Genomic DNA, 18407 nt, shown 5'->3' with positions numbered 1-18407 from the left:
TATAGCGCTGTCCTTAACAAAAGTAGTCCCCGGTGGGGGTGAGCAAATGGGGGAGCCGGGAGAGGGGCGAGCACATGGGCACATCCTTTTGGCTCGGCTGGGATTCACGTCGGGCCTCCAGCATCCCTGTCTGCCGGGGAAAAAGGACCTGAGCTACAGATGTTGCCATTTATTCCAGCCCTTGTACAAACGTACAGACCCAGAGATCTGTTTTTCCTGTTGGCTCGTGTCTTACATTGCCTAGGTAACCTTATTTTTCAGTACATACTATTTTTCAGAATAATGCTTTTCAAGCCAGGCTATTACAGTCCTGAAGTACAGTTATTAGTACTGATTGCTCCTCATATGCAATGAATGGGGTGAAGTTTAATAGTTCTTAAATACCGTTTTTGGGGGCGAGGGGGAACTTACGTATCACAAAATAACTTAAAGCCTTGTCAGACTGAGAGGTTTGGGGTTTGCCTTTTTCATTGCCTTCATATAGCAAAGGGTTCTTGGGAGGCCAGAAGTCATCAGTGATACTGTATATCTTATAAACAATCTAACTACTATTTACAGGTGAAAATACCTCTTCGTTTTAGTGTTTGTTTTCTAGACATATAGCGACTATGGAAGAACATGAGAGAAAAGTGAAATTTGACCAGGGTTGTTATTTAAAATAATTGGTATGCAAAAAATGCAGCGCTTTTTTCCCCCAAACTTAAGCTGCATGTGTGGTCATATGTCTTTTATCACTCCCTTTTACATTACTAGTAGCTGTTTAATAACTTCCTGTAATATCAATATTGTCAATGCTTTCTAAAAGGAAAGGTATTAGTGACCAACACTTTTGTCCTGGGCCTAGCGTCTTGGTTGGCTTTTGAAACAGAAGGCCTTTTCTAAAACCCAGGTTCTGGATAATGTCGTGGAAGGAAGTTTTAAATTTGTCAGTTGTTGTGGTTTGAAATGCTAAGTTACCAATTTGTCTTTTGAAGCCACGTACTAAAATGTGATCTGCAAACTGTACTCACTTCTAGCGTGAAATATTAAATGTCTCAAAGCAGGCCAGGAGGCGTTACAACTTAAGTTGTAATGCTAGTTAACATCGATTCTTTTGTAGGTCTGAAGTTATACCAGCAAAATTATACTGTTGCCCTGGTTAGCAGGGTGACAAAGCACGTGCTTCTGTACTTCTAGGGGTCTGTATGTGTGAAGAAGGAAAGCATCAGCTTCTCCCATACTCCTGAAAGAGATCATATCTTACTAAACACACATCGACCACAAACATCCACTGATTTGCCTGAGGTTTTCTCATGCGCTGAAGATCTTTCTCTCTGCAGATCTACTGCAGCCCTTTGCAGTAAAGGTCATCTGTAGCAGGCAAACTGTCTGCTGCTTTTGCATTGTGGCTTCAGTGGAAGCATGGTCTCGGTTTCCCCTGTTCTTAAGCACAGGCCCTCGGGCAAGTCTTTACAGTAAGAACTGTGAAAAAGTGATACATGAAGGCTTGTGCTATTATTCCCAGATTCTCGTATGCAGTGGAACCACTTATTCGTTTCTCTCCATTCATACGATCTTGGACTTTCTTCAGAGGTGCTTGTTACATGGGAATCCAGAAGGTGAAATTTAAATTCCAAAAGCCAAGCTCTTCAGAGTGCCTGGACAAGAAGAATTGAGTTTCTAGATGTAAGGTCTGTAATATTTAGCTGGTGACAAGTAAATATTTATAAATGAATAGGAGTCTCTGTTCAAATGTCTCGGAGCAGGAAATGCAGTGGTTAGTGAACTCTAGAAATAGTCCAGGAACTTGCTACCTGTAAGAAATTGAAGCATTATCAGAAAACAGGTATTACGTGAATGTCCAAGATTTAAATTTTGTTCTAGACTTTATTACTTCGGTGGTAAGTGACTGAATGGTAGTACTGTTTAGGTATCAGCTTTTCTTTATATCTGTTTGTGTAGCAGTACATGGACTTGTAGAATATTAACATTTTTCATTAACTTCCTTCTGTATCTGTGGCAGGTCCTGGAATTCTTCTAAGAAGTTTTTCCACTGGACCAAAAAAAAAAAAAAGAAAAAAAAAAAGGAAGGGTAGGGTTAAATCAAAACCACCTGAATTCCAGCATGCATTTACATGAAAACACTGGGATTTCTAGTATGGAAGATGGGTGGTTACTGAAAGCTGTCTCCACTAGCTCATTCAGGTGCATGGGAATAATCTTATAAACTTTCCCAATGCAAAGGGGATCAATATCTTAAGACTGCCAGTTCTTATTAAATAAAAGTGAAATTTTGTATTAGAATTTACTCATTCAATAGCTTCAAAAAGTGGCTGATGTGTTCACTGAACGTGCTAATACTGTTTTCATCGTATACTCAGAGACAATAATTCCTAGTCCTTTTTGGATCTTAATTTCTGCTTTCCCCTCCAGGGCAATGAAGGTGCTATTTCCGTACAGTACTAAGAGTAAGTTTGAATGACTGTTTTAAAAACCTGTCCACTGGACTCTTTTTAGCCTTCTCAAGTCATGTTCTGAATTACTTGAACTTCAAGGTGATAGAAAAGGAAAAATGTCCCCATATATTTCTGGTTTTAAAGAGGTTTTTTGGTTGGTTTTGTTTTTGTCTTTTTTCCTAATTCTGTTTCCATTGTTGAAATGATGCACTGACTTTGCATTTTACTCTTGTGGACTTTGATAGGAATTCAGTGGTGTTTGTATTAAAGGCCCGATTTCCTCTTCCCCTCCTACCCCCTGTAAATAGGATGTCCACTTAGGAGTTTATAACACAGGAACACAAGCACATCAGTGTTCAGTGGACTTTATTCCTACATTTATTTGAGGTAAGGAAGTATTTTCTCTGCCTGTACTAATGGCAGTCTCATGTACCTGTCAGCACCAGCACAGGAAGTTTTGAAAATCAGCAGAAAATAAGAACCCACATCTACCGAGTCCCAAATCAATTTCTTATGCAGTAAATCATAATTTAAAGAGGAACATATCCCCACTTCTGTTACTCTAAAGGCTTATTGCACAAATTAAAAATGTGATCCTACTGTTATACTTTATTACTGCTGTTGCCATCACCTTTTAAGTGCCTTATTGCATGCTAGGGTAAGGTTCTGATGCGAGTTCCTCAGTGGACACCTGATAGTCGTGCTGATCGGAGAGACCGGAAATGCAGCCAACCATCAGGCAGGCAGGAGAAGGCAATCCTGTCTTATTTTGTCGGAGTGGATAGTGGAATGCTTCATGCACAACTGTAGTTAATTTTCCGTGCCATTGTACAAATTGTCACTGAAAGCTACTCGTTAGGTATGGGGCTTAAATAGGGGTTGTAAGTTTGCCTGTATCCAGCATTTGGCTAACGCTGTGTTTGCTTAGGGTATATGAGATGTTAATGCCACCTGCTGGCTCACAATTAGTGGAAATCTTGCTCTGCACCTGGAGGAAGTAGACAGTAAGGAAATACCTGATGAGTGTAGATATCCTTAGATATCCAAAAGATGCTCAGTGTATTGCTAGTAGACAGGTGTTTGAAATTATATCTTCATTGGGGTTTAGTTGTGGAAGATAAGGAAAGACTTCCTGCAGCAAGATATGCATGAACTATATGATGAAAATAAACTTTTATTATAGCTTCAAATTCTTATAATCCTAGTAGCAGTTTTCAGTCAGCATTCTTTCTTGGCAGCACTTGAATCCTACGCTTTTCCCAATTTATTCATTGAACTTTCTGCTGCAAAAGAATAAGGATAGATAATGAACTGTTGCATCCATTCCCTAGTTTGTATTGTTTTAATCTGCAGAAGATCTGTTAGATTTTTAAATCATTTACATTCAGCACTTCTTGAAACTTGCAGTCTATGTATGCTCGCATTCTGTCTGTATTACCTCCGCAGGGTGAATCTAGTGTGTTGTAACCATATACGCCAAGAAAGGTGGGAGGGGAAAAAAAGGAACTCCCAAGCTGAGAAATTCAAGATTCACTGATGCGAGAAGCAAACAGCAGAAGTCGTACTTGAAAAAGTTTGGCACGTTTCTCCCTCCTCTTAAGTTCTCTTTTACTAATAACTTCGTTTAATAAATAGGGACATTTGGTCGTCCTTGTCTGGGGAAGGTTTAAGTTCTATAGAAGTACTGATCTATGATACAGGTTCTCAACAATAAAGAAATGTCTGTTACTCAGGGTTGTGTGTGGGTTGTGTTTTGGTTTTCTTTTTTTTTAAACTTACACTCCGTTTGCAAGGTGTTCCTACAGTTCATCACCTGTTCTCTTTTGCTGTTTCTCAGATGTGTAAAGGAGTTTGGCAAAATTCTAGCATTTAAGGAACAGCCATAACACTTCTTTGATATTTGCTTTTATCCCCAGAACACGAAGCATAGGTGTGATGTGAGTGTGTGTGTGATTAAGAGAGTAAATTACATGTACTTTGCTTGTGACTGACAGAGGTTATATTGAATGGTATAGTGTCAAATTTAGCCTCACTTAGAGGACAGGGTTGGATCAGACCTTGTGATATTGCTTTCAACCTAAATTTTTCTATGATTTTGTAATGTTTCAGCTTCTATATGAAAATAGTTTCTCTTGTGTCTCTATCTACATCCAAAACTTTGAGTGTTATTTGTGGTCATTTATCAAACGCTTTTTGAAAGGCTTACTCATTTCCAAGTTTCCACTTGGAAAGTGAAAATGGCTAACAAAACTGGACTAGCTTTTAGGACTTTGCTAGTATAGTTATAAAGCATGTTAAAGCTGCTGCTTATACTGAAAACGCTTGCCAGTCTGCTTCTGGTTTTGAGCCCGTATGAGGAGCGTGACTTCTCTTTCTCAAACCAGTAAGCCCTAATCTTGCTGGTAAATAGGGCATCTGTGGATTGTGCCTCAAACTTGCCTTTCCTAAAGTAGCTGTAGTCTACTACTGTTCTTTGTTGGACTGTGATGCAACAGATGATGGTTAAACTGTCCTTTCTTCTTATGGTATGCTTTTCTGTATTCCAACAGCATGGGTTGCCACTACTTTCTGAGAGTAGCTTGACTCGACTGGGCTTCAAGTGTTGAGAGACAGGGTAGAGGTGAAATTTTTGGTATGCTTTAAATGATTTTAATTTTTTTTTCTTTACACTGTTATGGGACTGATGAATCTTGTCCATCTTGACACTGAATTGGCTTAAAGTTCATCCATTAATGAATGGTATCATTCTCTTCCATGTGTCTTGGGTCTGACTGGTATGTGGATGATCTTGAAGTGTATATTCAAGGTATTTTATCTTAATCATAAAGTTTTGCAACTGCGTAACGCTTCCAAATATATCAGCAAAGCATCTCCTTTAAAATGCAACTGACATTTGAAACTAATAATGCCAACAGATGTAAAAATTAAAAGATAATTTAAGTTTAAACAGACCTTCAGCTTTATAAGCATGCCAGTAAAATTATGGTAGTTAGCGGGAAGCCTAAACTTAAAGCATTCTATCTTTTGAAGTCTACTTTTATATCCTTGATAGAGCTCCAAGTTACAGAAAACCAAAGGAAATTCTGTGAATTCACTTGTAAATCCTTTCCAATGAAAAGGTGGAGGTGTACCTTCCCACTTCTGTGGGGAGAAAGCAGTGATTAGGGGACCACTTGCATACTCTTCAGGCTTATCAACTTAGAGGTTCTTCTGTCTCTACAGTGGATAATTCTTCAAAGTCTGCATCAGCATCTTGACTACATGGACTTCTGTGATTCAGTTTCCTGGAAGTTGAAGCCTTTCAAAGGGCTTCTAACTTCATGGAGAGGTGTACTGTAAGCTAATACAGCCTTTGGTATATTTGCGTACTGCTTGGTATCTATTAATTGGTTTCCACTTGGGTAGTGATTGCAGTAGGAGACCGAGGTGACAGTGGATCGGGATGATTAAAATCAGCTGCTGCCTTGGATACTTCGGCTTTCTTGAGATACTCTTTCATACTCAAGTCTACACGTACCCTGCTCTTGTCTTTCCTCTGCCTTGAAAGTGTGCCAGAAACAAGAGCTTGGATTTCAGGCAAGCGTACCTGCTTGAAAAACACTTAAGCATAACATTGATTAGTAAAAGTCTTTGAGTATGTAAGCTTCCTACTAGTTTGCTTAGATGTGGATTGTCACATGTTACTTAACTGGAACTATGATATCTTTAACCAAATTCTTCTTGGTGCTGAGAGTTTGTGATGGTGAGGTAACATCTATTCTTGATGATGGGTTATTTCCAGAGTCACTTACGCTGCAGTCCTTTGCCATGTTTTTAGAGCTCTAAGTGAAATATGCATTTTTCTAGTCTATTTAGCCTAGTGTTACATTGCTCAGGAGTTGATAGTTGGGCTTCTGTGTATGCTCTTTCAGTAAGGTGCCTCCTGCTTAAAGCAATGCATTCCATATCATGCTTTATCACACCAAGTAAATCATATATTTAAAAAATAGGTTATTGCATAATCTGCGTTTGAATACAGATTATTTTGAGGAGTTCTCAAATACTTTGTGTTCAAATAGCTATGATCTAATTGTATATTACATTGAATATTATACTTTAAACCCTCAGTTTAGATACATGCATGAAATATATACTTAGCTCTACATTATTTCTGCGTATTATTATACTCCCAGCATTCAGAGTCTTTGAACTTCTATCCATGCAATAATAATTGATTGAGTTGTTGTCTTGGCTTTTGCAAAACACTAAGGATGATATCGAGTACAAGAGCAATGCATAAAAAGGTAATCAGAGATTACTGTAGTCTCACTTAATGGTGAAGATGAGTTTTGATCGTAGGCATTTACAACAGACTTGATTTAACACTTAACACTGGAAGTTACTGTGCTGCTTTGACATTAATTCAGTGTGTTCGCAGACAAATGTGAAATAATTCTGAACTGGTTCAGTGGGTTCTCTCCTTTGGCTCTTCTTGGCAGAACAAGGTGCTTTTTCATTTTTGTTTTAATAGAGAAGTTAAAGTTAGACATTGGAGGCTAAAGATGAGAGCTTAAGACTACATAGTAACGTAAAAACGCTTTGCCCCAGGATGTAGTGTTTAGATGTTTATGTACATACAGTTACACATTTAAATGGCATTTGTTCCTTATCTCATGTTTATTATTTTAAGAAATACTCTTTAACTGTGCTATGTTTTGCATACGAATTGAATAGTAATACATATTCATTGTAGTAATTCTGCTATAGAATTTAGATTTGGAAAAAGTGGTTTTATTTTACTTGAAGTACTTAAGTTTCTATATCTGTAATACAAATCTATATGGCTTTAAGTGATAGGCTTCTAGGTTCGATACCTAAGCTAGCTTTTACATAATTACAAAAGATGCCATGGCTACCTCTTCATTAACTTGCAGTTGACAAACTGTGGAAATAAAACCTGACTGTTCTTATAGTTCTCTCTCTGAATACCCTAGTCAATTGAAAGCTCCTCCTAGGGTAAAGATCACTGGACTGCCAGAATTGATCTCCTCTACCCCATTAGTCTCTTATTTATAGTTCCTGGTATTCCTGTTGCTATTTATGTCTTTAATGCATATGTATTTTGAAGTGATATGTATAGCAGAAATATGATTAGGTCCTACTGATTGCTCTGGTTACTTGTAAAACTTCTTGGAGATAAGTTTCTTATGATGGGTCTCAACCATCTTCTCTTTTAGTGGTGCCTTTTCAAAGCAAAAAAGAGCCAGGACACCTTTACAGGAGAGGAAGCTGGCAACACGGAAAACTGGTTCTAATTTTGAATGGGTATGAAGCAGCAGTGCACTGCTTTCCAGAACTGCCTTAAACTAGGTTGAAATACCTATTTCTTACTTTGGTTTTCCAAACACTTCAATTTTAGATCCCCCATCAACGAATCCTTCTATTCCTTCAAGCGGTAGTCTGAGGTAGAACTATGTTATATTACGTGTGAGGGGGTTGTACAATGAACAGCTGGAACTTAAGCACAAATGGATTTTTTTTTTTTTAAGCAGACAGTAATTCATGTATGTCTTTCCAAGAATAGCCTTTTCTGGAGGAAAGTAATATTATAGTAGGGACAGGTGATACTCAGGATCAATATATTAAAAAAAAAAAAAGTAGTTTGTTGTTAGAATAAAGACAAGGCAATTCCTTATAGTACTTAAACATGCAACATATGACAAACAAAATATGTAGGTAGTCCCACTGATGTAGCGTAACTGAAATTGTTTTTTTTAAGAGGTGAGGTGATCTTCTACTGCCCAGTCGTTGACTGACGTGTGGATCAGTAAATATCATGATACAACTGAGTTATGTCGCTTGGATTTTTTAACCTTTTTTATATGGTAGCCTTTTAGTCCATCTTCATCTCTGTAGTAGATGAACCGAATGCTAGCTTTCGCAACTTTTATGTCTAACCTACATACATGTGGCACTTCTAGCTATTTCAAACCTGTAGTTGGTATAACAAAAATTACTATTGTGATTGTATGAGAAGCACTTGTCTTCAAGGTCCACCAACTCGACGTATGAAAATAGGGCTTGAAATTCTAGTATATGCAATAAATACTTGTGTTCACCATTGAACTAATTAGATGCTGTGTCATGCCTTGTCTTGAATAGGTTTGTTAAGATCACGTCTTCATTCTGCTTCTTCTCTTAAGAAAAATAGGCCATTCTTTGTTTTGCCTTCACTCTCTTCTTACTTTGCTCTTTGTCTTCATTCTCTCCTGTATCATTTACTGTTTCATTCCTAAGTTTTTCTGCCATTGTTCTCTCTTCTTAATTTTCATATCATTCTTCCAAGTTGCATAGCTGGACAACTTCATTCACCAAGAAGGAAACAAAGATCATCTAAAAACTGAATGTTTATGGATGCAACCTGCTATTGGATGAGGCCAAAGAGAAGGCACCATACACTCAGCTGTTGGAAGTAATATTCAGTCTCTGGGCTTACCAAATTTATCTTGTACTTCAGGTGGACTATGTCTTGACTAGTCATATCTTTATGTATTGACACATCGTTTACAGGAATAGTGTCTTCATTTGCTTACATAACTGGCACTAGATGATATCCGTGAATGTTTTCCAATTCTACAATTCATTAATTTTTAGGTAGACAGGGGCAGGAGATTCTAGTTCATTTGTTAAAACAGTACCTTTTGTGAGGCAGACTCCAGCTTCAGAGATTCAGTCTGGATTGGTTTTGTGTCTTACTAAAGCAGGTTTGCATCTTAGATTAAAATTCTGCTTTGGCTGTCCTGTTCTTCAGTTGTTTGGCCTGTGTATTATGCAGATGCTTGAAGGAAAGGATAGTCTAAGGTGCAATATTAATCTTTTGATGCCGTCATGGTACAAGTCATGCTGAGCTTTCCATTAGGCTTTTTTATGCATTTGGAGTGCTCATTGTGCTGACTTTGCTTGTGAGGTGTAGAATGAAAATCTAGGAAAAGAGAGATGAAGTACTTAAATGGGATCCTTCTGGAGAACCTCCTTGCAGTCCTCTTCATCCACTTCTTCCCTGGTCACTGCTAATAATGCTTAATTTCCTAATACGGAGTCAGCATAAATGTCTTCTAAAAGAAAGGCTTGTGCATTGGACTATGGAAATGTCTTGTAAGGGGCTAGGAAGTGAAGTCCCGAGACAGTGGAAAGAGTTGTAAGTGATGTTCTTCTGCATGGGTTTTGCCCATTTGATACCACACTCCTGTCTGGTTCTACTTTTGTGGTGTTTGTCTGGGATTGAAATTTGCACAGCAGAGATCTTGCCCTGTCTTGTTCTCAACTCTTATGGTAAATTAACTTTTTCCCAAATCCTGTAATCTTTATCAGGTGGTGAAAGATGGGATCTGGATCTTAATTGCTCTTAAAGAAGCTGAAGTTCTTGATGCAAGTAACACTGAAAATATTGCTAATTTAATTATTATCAGCTGATAGTTTCTTTTAAAGCCCTACTTGGAATTGAATAACTTACTCATAATCCTTAGTGGAAGGAAAAGTGTTTGTGGAAAAGCAACTTCTTTACGCTTGGTGGACTTCTGGGGCTTTAGGGAACTTAAAACTTGGTTATGAGTGAGTCCCTTGTGGTTTAATGCCAGACTGTAGTCTGGAGAAATGCCTGTATCAGCTGCTAAATGTTTATAATTCACTGTAGCCTTCACTAGTGCAGTAGACTGCATTTAGTTATGCTGCTCATTTCTGGAGGGACATGTGGAATTCAACTGGAGTGGGTCCAAACCTCAGAAATGAACTTTTGTGGGGTGGTGGGATATTTTGTGGTCAAGAGCACTCATCAGCCCATGGATAAGTACAGAACTGGGCTCCTGCCTCTGTCTCCAGAGTTCAAAGGTATGGAGGTAACAGTACCTAGGTGTAAGGTAACAACAGTGCCCATGTTGATACTAAACTGTAAATTGTCACCTGTTCAACTTCCCTTCTTTTTTTTTATGATGAAAAAAATGTTTGGTTGCCCCTTGCTTAGGTTGTCTACTGTTTCTGATCTCCTTTTGTAATGAAGTGCAAACTGGATGGGTAATTTAATCTTGGATGGGTTGTTTGCTTCAATTGCAACTTTTAAGTGTAAAAGAGGCTTAACAGATAAGCAAAAGGACAAACAAGTGGTAACTTTTGTTGGTGACAGTGTAAAGAATCTTCTAACACATACATTGATGTTTTTTCAAAACCAGTTTTGAAGAAATAAAGCCAACATGTAGGCACTTGTATAAACTGCATGTTTCTTGCAGGAGTGTGAATGGAAAATAGACCGGTATTCAGCAGTTATCGTCAGTTGAGAGGCAACCATAGATTGTAAATAAACTTCAGTTCAATCAGTTAGAGGATGTTGCAGTTGAGTAGCTGCAGTGCAACATGAACTAGTGTTAACCTGAGGACAAATCTTGGATAATTACTTCATTCTCATGTCAGGTGGGGTGGGATAAATATAATGGTGTTTTAGGGGTTCAAAATGGATGATTTGGCATTTGAATTGCAACCTTGTCTATCATGTTGTTACTGCATTAAGGTCAAATTATTAAAATACCAACTAATATAAGCCAAACACTAGAGTGGTGGGGGAGCTGGACTCAGGCAGGGCTCAAGAGCAGTGAACAGCCTAGTGACAGCTCTGTGTAAGGCTGGTACCTCGGCTGGTAGATTATGGAGTGGAACAGAAGGAAGGTTAACCAAGCTTTTATAATCCCTCCTGCCCTGGTCTGGGCATTGAAAGATACATTGCTGTAAAATGAGTGTATTTATCATTTGATTCCTCTCAGGAGAAGACAAGCATAATGCCTTGCAAACTGATAAAATGTTTCCCTTAGCACAACCCTTTGCAGAAAGTACTGGTTACCTGTTAGGCAACATGCTACTTCTGTTACTATACGAAAGTTGAGCTAAAGTCTTAAGTTATACTGGGATGTTTTATTCTCTTCTCTCAGAGCTGATCAGGGTGGTGAGAAGTCCTGTGTGTATCAAATGGGGCAGCAGAGATCTAGAGCTGTCTGGAGGAAAGTAGGCAAAGGTTTAAAATAGTGTTTGCTTGCAAAACAGGGAGGAATGGTTTGTACTGTGTTGAAATAAGGGTATTTTTGCTGGAAGAAACTCAAATTAATAGGCTAGCAAGTTTTGGGCTGTAATGCATCAGATGATCAAGTGGTAATCTTGTGGATGAAGAATGATGGCACTCTCTGTTCAATGCAAGTATTTATGCAGCCCGTATTTGCCTTGATTAAAACATAGTCAGCCTTTTGTGCTATGTTATAAGTGGAAGAATTTTGTAAAAGTTACTGAAGATGCCTCTTTCAGATAAGTTGACTTATGGAAATTAATCCTGGGTAGATTTGGAGTTGATGGGATGAGTGTGTAGTTTGTATGTTCATAAGCATTTTCTAAAAGTACAAAGTTAATTCTTTTACTGCTGTCTCTAGGTGACATTTTTTTGTTATGTTTTCAGGGCGTCTTATTGATACAAGAGAAACTGATAATAAGTGAGGTTATATATTTCATGTTCTCTACTGACTTGGTTTTGGTGTCCTGCTTTTTCAAAGCTTACCATAAGGCTAGATATGAAGCTTTAATTTTCCTGGGACTCATGTCTTTCAAATGGTGGCTACATAATTTGGGCAGGTTTTCAAACGGTTTTTAATAAATGCAGCAAAAGATCCCTCAAAACCTTTAAATTTTTTTTTTTTCTCTTTAAGGTTCGGACCCCATGGAATCCCTGTGACCATATTTCCTAAAAGGGAATACAAGGATAAACCTGAAGCCATGCAGCTCCAAAGTAAACCATTCCAAGATGAGGCACAGGTGAAGTGTGAATCTAATGCTGCAGTCCCTGATGACTCTTCTCTCACGCAGCCATCAGAACCTAGCATAGCTAAAAGCCTATGGACTTCTAAACCACCTCCTCTCTTTCATGAGGGAGCGCCATATCCTCCTCCTTTGTTTATCAGGGACACATATAACCAGTCAATACCTCAGCCTCCACCCCGGAAAATTAAGCGGCCCAAGCGTAAAATGTACAGGGAGGAACCCACTTCTATCATGAATGCTATCAAACTACGACCCCGGCAGGTCTTATGTGACAAGTGCAAAAACAGTGTTGTTGCAGAAAAAAAGGAAATTAAAAAAGGTGGCAATGCAAGTGACTCTTCAAAATATGAGGATAATAAAAAACGAAGAAATGAGAGTGTGACTACTGTGAATAAAAAACTTAAGACTGATCATAAAGTGGATGGAAAAAGCCAAAATGAAAGCCAGAAAAGGAATGCTGTGGTCAAGGTTTCAAATATTGCCCACAGCAGAAGCAGAGTAGTTAAAGTTTCCGCACAAGCAAACACTTCAAAAGCGCAGTTAAATACAAAAAAAGTTCTCCAGAGCAAAAACATGGATCATGCAAAAGCTCGGGAAGTCTTGAAAATGGCCAAAGAAAAGGCACAAAAGAAGCAGAGTGCAACCTCCTCTTCCAAAAATGCACATTCAAAGGTCCACTTCACACGGCGTCTTCAGAACACCAGCTCAGGTTCCCTCCCACCCCGATTGCGTTTAAAGCCACAAAGGTATCGGAATGAAGAAAATGACTCTTCTCTCAAGACAGGACTTGAGAAAATACGGAGTGGCAAGATGGCAACTAAGCCCCAGTCTCGCTGCTCCTCCACCCGCTCAGCAGGTGAGGCCCCTTCAGAAAATCAGAGCCCCTCAGAAGGCCCTGAAGAGGCCAGCAGTGAGGTTCAGGACACAAGTGAAGTGCATGTAACTGTTGATCAGGATGAACACCAGACATTGGGCAAGAGAGGCAGCAAAAGCAATATAACGGTTTACATGACCCTTAATCAAAAGAAATCTGACTCTTCCAGTGCATCAGTTTGTAGTAGTGATAGCACAGATGATTTGAAATCTACCAACTCTGAGTGTAGCTCTACTGAAAGCTTTGATTTTCCTCCAGGCAGCATGCATGCACCTTCCTCCTCCTCCTCCTCTTCAAAGGAAGAGAAAAAGCTCAGTAATTCCTTGAAAACGGAAGTCTTTTCCAAAAACGTCTCTAAGTGTGTCACACCAGATGGCAGGACCGTATGTGTAGGGGACATTGTTTGGGCCAAGATTTACGGCTTCCCTTGGTGGCCAGCCCGTATTCTTACCATAACTGTGAGCCGGAAAGATAATGGCCTTTTAGTTCGACAGGAGGCTCGTATCTCGTGGTTTGGCTCCACAACAACATCTTTTCTTGCTCTTGCACAACTATCCCCCTTTTTAGAAAGCTTCCAGTTGCGCTTTAATAAGAAGAGAAAGGGTCTTTACCGCAAGGCCGTCACAGAGGCAGCTAAGGCTGCTAAGCAGCTGACTCCCGAAGTTCGGGCCCTGCTGACACAGTTTGAAACGTGAACATGGAAAGTAAGGTAGGCAAGAAATCTGGAGGCTCCACAAAATTCATAGCCTAGTTAGAGAACTACCATGAAGGACTTGCCAAGTCAGAAGTTGCACTCGGTTGACTGCTCTTTTTATACTAAAGTTGTTCCATTTGTAGCAGTTTCCTGACAGTTAAACAAATTGAACATGCAATCAAAATTAGCCTAAAGTGAGAACTTCAGTATTTTTCAAGTGAGAATTTTTTTTTAAAGAAAAAAAACCTCCTCAAACACCCAATGCATAGGAGCCATAGCCTCAGCTGAAAGGCAGCTTACTTGCAGGGAATTTTTTAGTAGTTTCTACCCAGTATATAACTAGTTGCTGTGTGGCAAAGGGTTAACACAAGGGATGAAAGTAGTAGCTGTGACTTTTTTTTTTTTAGGTGGCCCATCAGGGAAGTGTAGAAATGTAAGCCTTGTCGAAATGGTCTTTAAAGATTATTTTAAATAGTCTCTAACGTATTTAGTCTGGCCTAGTGCAAATTGGTTCAAAGCATGCTTAAACATCTGAAGGAGGCATGCCCCAATCCACATAGGCCAGTTTAAATGGCATTAGAAGACTTGCTGAAATTTTTAAGGAAGAAAAATTCATGTAACTTAAAGACCAGATTAAATGGGGTTTTATCGTAGTGACCACTTAAACACTCAGCCTTTCTATGCACATGGGGGCACAAATATAACACTTCAGGGTCTGAGAAGCTGAGAGGGATGCCTGTAGCTCTAAGACAAAGCTGAGAAGTCACTCAGTATTTGGGATCAAGGGCTGTTAATGCTGCATAGGTGTGAATTGTAACTTCTGGTCTTTCTTCCTGAAGAAATCTTTCAGGCCATTTGCCTGGAGGTTTAGATTAAGAGAGGCTTTGTTTTGAATGTGTAAATAATTGATTGCTGAAATTGGTCAGATTTTCTCCTGACTGGTTGTTCCTAAATTCTTAGGATACGTCCTAGTAAATTACACTTTGTGAATTGTCAGATGTGTAATTGTTGCATTTTGGATGTATCTAACTTCATTTTTTTAATATTTCCGTTTAAGGTATCTGTTTGCAGGTCAGAAAATGAGAATATGTAATTGTGTAATGCTCTGAAATGTAAAAAAACAAACTGTAAATAAAATTGACTAAATCTGAATTATTTGTGTGTGTTTCTCAAAAAGCTTTGAAAAAAATCCAGGATGTTAGAGTACTTTATATGTATGCCGTATTTAGAGGACACCCTTTTAAAAATAAATTGTCCTTTTTCATGCATTCTTAAAGATAACTGATGTAAAGTACTATTGGTATACTTCAGTCTTAATTTTGAGATTAAGCAATTATCTGTCCCTTTTTCAAAACTAGCTCTGTAGAGGGCTTTCTGTAAAGCTTATCAAATTTCTCTCTTAATCAGATTTTGTTCCCTATATTTGAATAAAGACTGTGGATAATGTCACTTATACAGTGGGGAAATGTTTTCAGTTTTCTCCATCTATCAAAACCTAATCAGACCCACTCTCCACTGCTACTTCAGCTTTTCTTGCATGTCTTTTGCTCAACATTGGGGCATTTTCATGCAACGGACTTTACATTTTTTTCCATGTGAATTACTGTCTCTTCTCCAACCCACTCCTGTTTCAGCCTTGCAATGCCTTGTGAAGAATCTCTCAGCGTTCATACCAAAGCAGTTTTCATCCTGTTTTTTCCATAATTGCCCATGTAGGCAATCATGACAGATGTAAAAATTTAAGCTTAGACTGAAATTAGATTTTAAACAGACATGAAAATGGGGGTAAGGATTTAATCATCAAACCCTTAAAATCTTTTTAACTTAAGATTAAATTTCATACGTTCATGATTCTGTCTGATCTTTCCAAAGCATTCAGTTTCTTTTTTACCTTTTTAAATTACTCTGTTGTGCCCACAGAACTATTGGAAGTCTAAAGTCTCAAATACATGGCTGTTCAAATTTTCTTCAAGTTTACAGTCATCTGTTAGGTGCTAATTAAGCTTCTAAATATACCAGCTTTACACTGGCATTCTAACAGTTACAAAAAAAAACCCAAAACAACACTGGTCAATGCTTTTTGAATGTGATAAACACACAATAAATTTCATAATGTGAAAAAAAAAATAATCCTGTTTCACTTCTATGTATTCTTTCCTGCAAACAGAAACAGTTACTCTATTTAAGTAAATGAGCCGTACTTTGTTATTAAAGCAGACTGCTTTTTGAAGTCAAGAACCCATACAGCGTGGTTTAGGTGTCTACACTAGTTCCTTGAGGTTTAGAAGCTCAAGGGAACTGCTTTTAAGTTAGTTGTTCTGAGCCAAGTAGTGTTGAAATCAATATTTACATTGTTAATTTTTCTTTAAAAGACCTGGAAGCTTTGTACTCTTATCTCTTAACTTCTATAAAGTTAGAATAGTACTAAAGCATATATAGTCAAAGTTTGCTCAGGTGTTCACTGGTAAGATGGGAGAGCAACAAGTATGAGAGGGGTTTCTTCATATTGTTTTATATTCAAAAGAACTGTTTATGAAAGGCATTTAAAGAGTCTTAGTTTTGATTTGTAGTTGATTGGTCTTTTAAAGAAGTCTTTCCTAAGTTTTATAGTGAATGTGCATTATCACTTCAGACTTAACAGGTCTCAAAACAAATAGGGTTTGGTTTTTTTTTTTTTACACCATGTTACATTAGGTTGAAAATATCCTATTCATACTTGTCCACGACTTTCCTTTCACTCTGAAGTAGCTAACACCCTAGATATAACAGTTTACAGTGGAGAAAATGTTGGGCTTAATGTAGTCTGGTTACAGTAAGTAACCTTGGTTATGGCAGTATGGATGCTGCATGTAGATTAGCTTTGAAGACTCGGACAAAGTTTAGTGCTGTTTTAACTATATACTGCAAAAAACCCACACACATTTATGTGCCTACTCTTTAAGAGTGTGGACTACTGTTCTTGCGGTTGGGTACGCATCTATCACCTCTGAGTTAGCTTGACAGTTTAAATGACTTATCAAATAACTCATGACAGGAGCACGCCTGTACAGTGCCAGGATAGTGCATCTGCGTAATTGAGCTGTGCAACTGTTGCAAGCAGCCCGTGTCTTGAGAAGACAAACATCAGTAGAAAGAGTGACTTAGTTTTCTATCAGCTTAATATGATAAATTGCAAATGATTTCTTTCTGAATTAATGAAATTCCTCAGTGTAGTTGTTGAATATGTATGGTCTTTCAATTTAGGGGAGGAAACATGACAGGTGGTGATGAGTTTCTAGTACAAGCCTACTTTTTCTTTGAAGATCTTTAGCTTCAGTTAGGATGTTTTGGGAGAGAGTAGTTACTCCAAAACTTGTAAAGATTTCCTTTAACGGGAGTGTTTGAAGGTGTGATCGCTTCATGAGTGAAGCTAGAAGCAAATGTGAAATGCTTGTATGTCTCTGAAGTGGAGTTCTACAGGAAATTGAACAAATATTTGTTATTTTTCTAATCGGAGTTGTAACTTTATGTCAACACTTAAATGAGATCATCATCTCTGATTATATGGTATTTTCTTTTAGACAGTGCTATCTTTAGTTTGAAACCTACACAATTAGCGGCTGCCTCACCAGGAGGGGTGTGTTTAATGGGGGTAATTAAGGTCAACTGTGCAAGGCTGAGAAGACTTATTTTTTTCAGCATGTGAAATACTTTTTTTAAAAAAAAAAAAAACAAAACATAGTTTCTAAATGTGATTAGGTTTAAGAAGTAGCACATCAGTGGAAGTGAGGAAGGGGTAAGAGTTGCTTTTTGTAGCCTTAGGTTTGTTTCTAGTTAACTCTCTTAAGTCCTGAAACTGATTTCCATTCATATCTTCTGTAAGCTCTTGCTAAAGTTGTCAGAGTAGAATAGGAACATGAATTTAGGAAAATAAAGCTTAGTAGCTAGTCCTCCATAGCGTTATCATCTGTCCTCATGCATGTTCTGCGAAGTACAGTGAAAAAATAGAGCTGCCTGCTTGGCTGAAGAATTCTGGAAAGGAGGAGGCTGACAATCAGTGAAAGGCTATTTCAGTTCATCTCCTCTTTCTTTATAATTGTGTTCTAATAAATGCCTACAGGAATAAGCAAATTCAGTCAATGCAGTAGGATCACTACAATAACTTGTAGATAAAGACTGTGAACTGGAAGTTAAGTAGAGTGAGCTTCTGATTAAAAGGTCAGTAAGATGGCAGTATTTTGTGTCATAAGCCACTTGGTAAAAGTGTAGGTATACTATTTAAAAACAAACTTGAAAGTGATCTTACAGTACAGAGTTTATAGTGGTTAAAGGCTGAGGTGCTTTCCGTTCTTATTTTCAGTTTACTTTTTAAGGGTATAAATAGAAAGGTCATAGGGAACCTTAAGGAAAAGAGAGGAACTTGGTGTATTGAGCTAGATGTGATACTGGAAGGAGAACTATGAGTTGGCTGTTGGAGAATAATACGTTACTCTGCAAGTTCAGTAGAAGGGAGTAGTGCGCTCCTATTTTAGAGAGCTTGTAGGAGAATTTTGGTGAAACGTGTGTCATTGTCCCACAGTCAACTGTTTGAACTTCA

At 38.2% G+C, this 18407-nt stretch overlaps 1 protein-coding gene across 1 annotated transcript; it reads left to right on the top strand.

The window, feature by feature from the left end:
- Positions 1–5696: 5696 nt before the first annotated feature.
- Positions 5697–13832, top strand: PWWP2A (PWWP domain containing 2A). Its single transcript, XM_009318499.1, has 2 exons — positions 5697–5770; positions 12152–13832. Exons 1-2 carry the CDS (start codon positions 5697–5699, stop codon positions 13830–13832), a joined length of 1755 nt encoding a protein of 584 aa, XP_009316774.1.
- The last annotated feature ends 4575 nt before the right edge of the window (positions 13833–18407 follow it).

This window comes from Pygoscelis adeliae, unplaced genomic scaffold (assembly GCF_000699105.1).
Source record: "Pygoscelis adeliae isolate BGI_AS28 unplaced genomic scaffold, ASM69910v1 Scaffold42, whole genome shotgun sequence".
Taxonomy (NCBI): domain Eukaryota; kingdom Metazoa; phylum Chordata; class Aves; order Sphenisciformes; family Spheniscidae; genus Pygoscelis; species Pygoscelis adeliae.
This window is presented reverse-complemented; position numbering and strand designations above follow the sequence as displayed.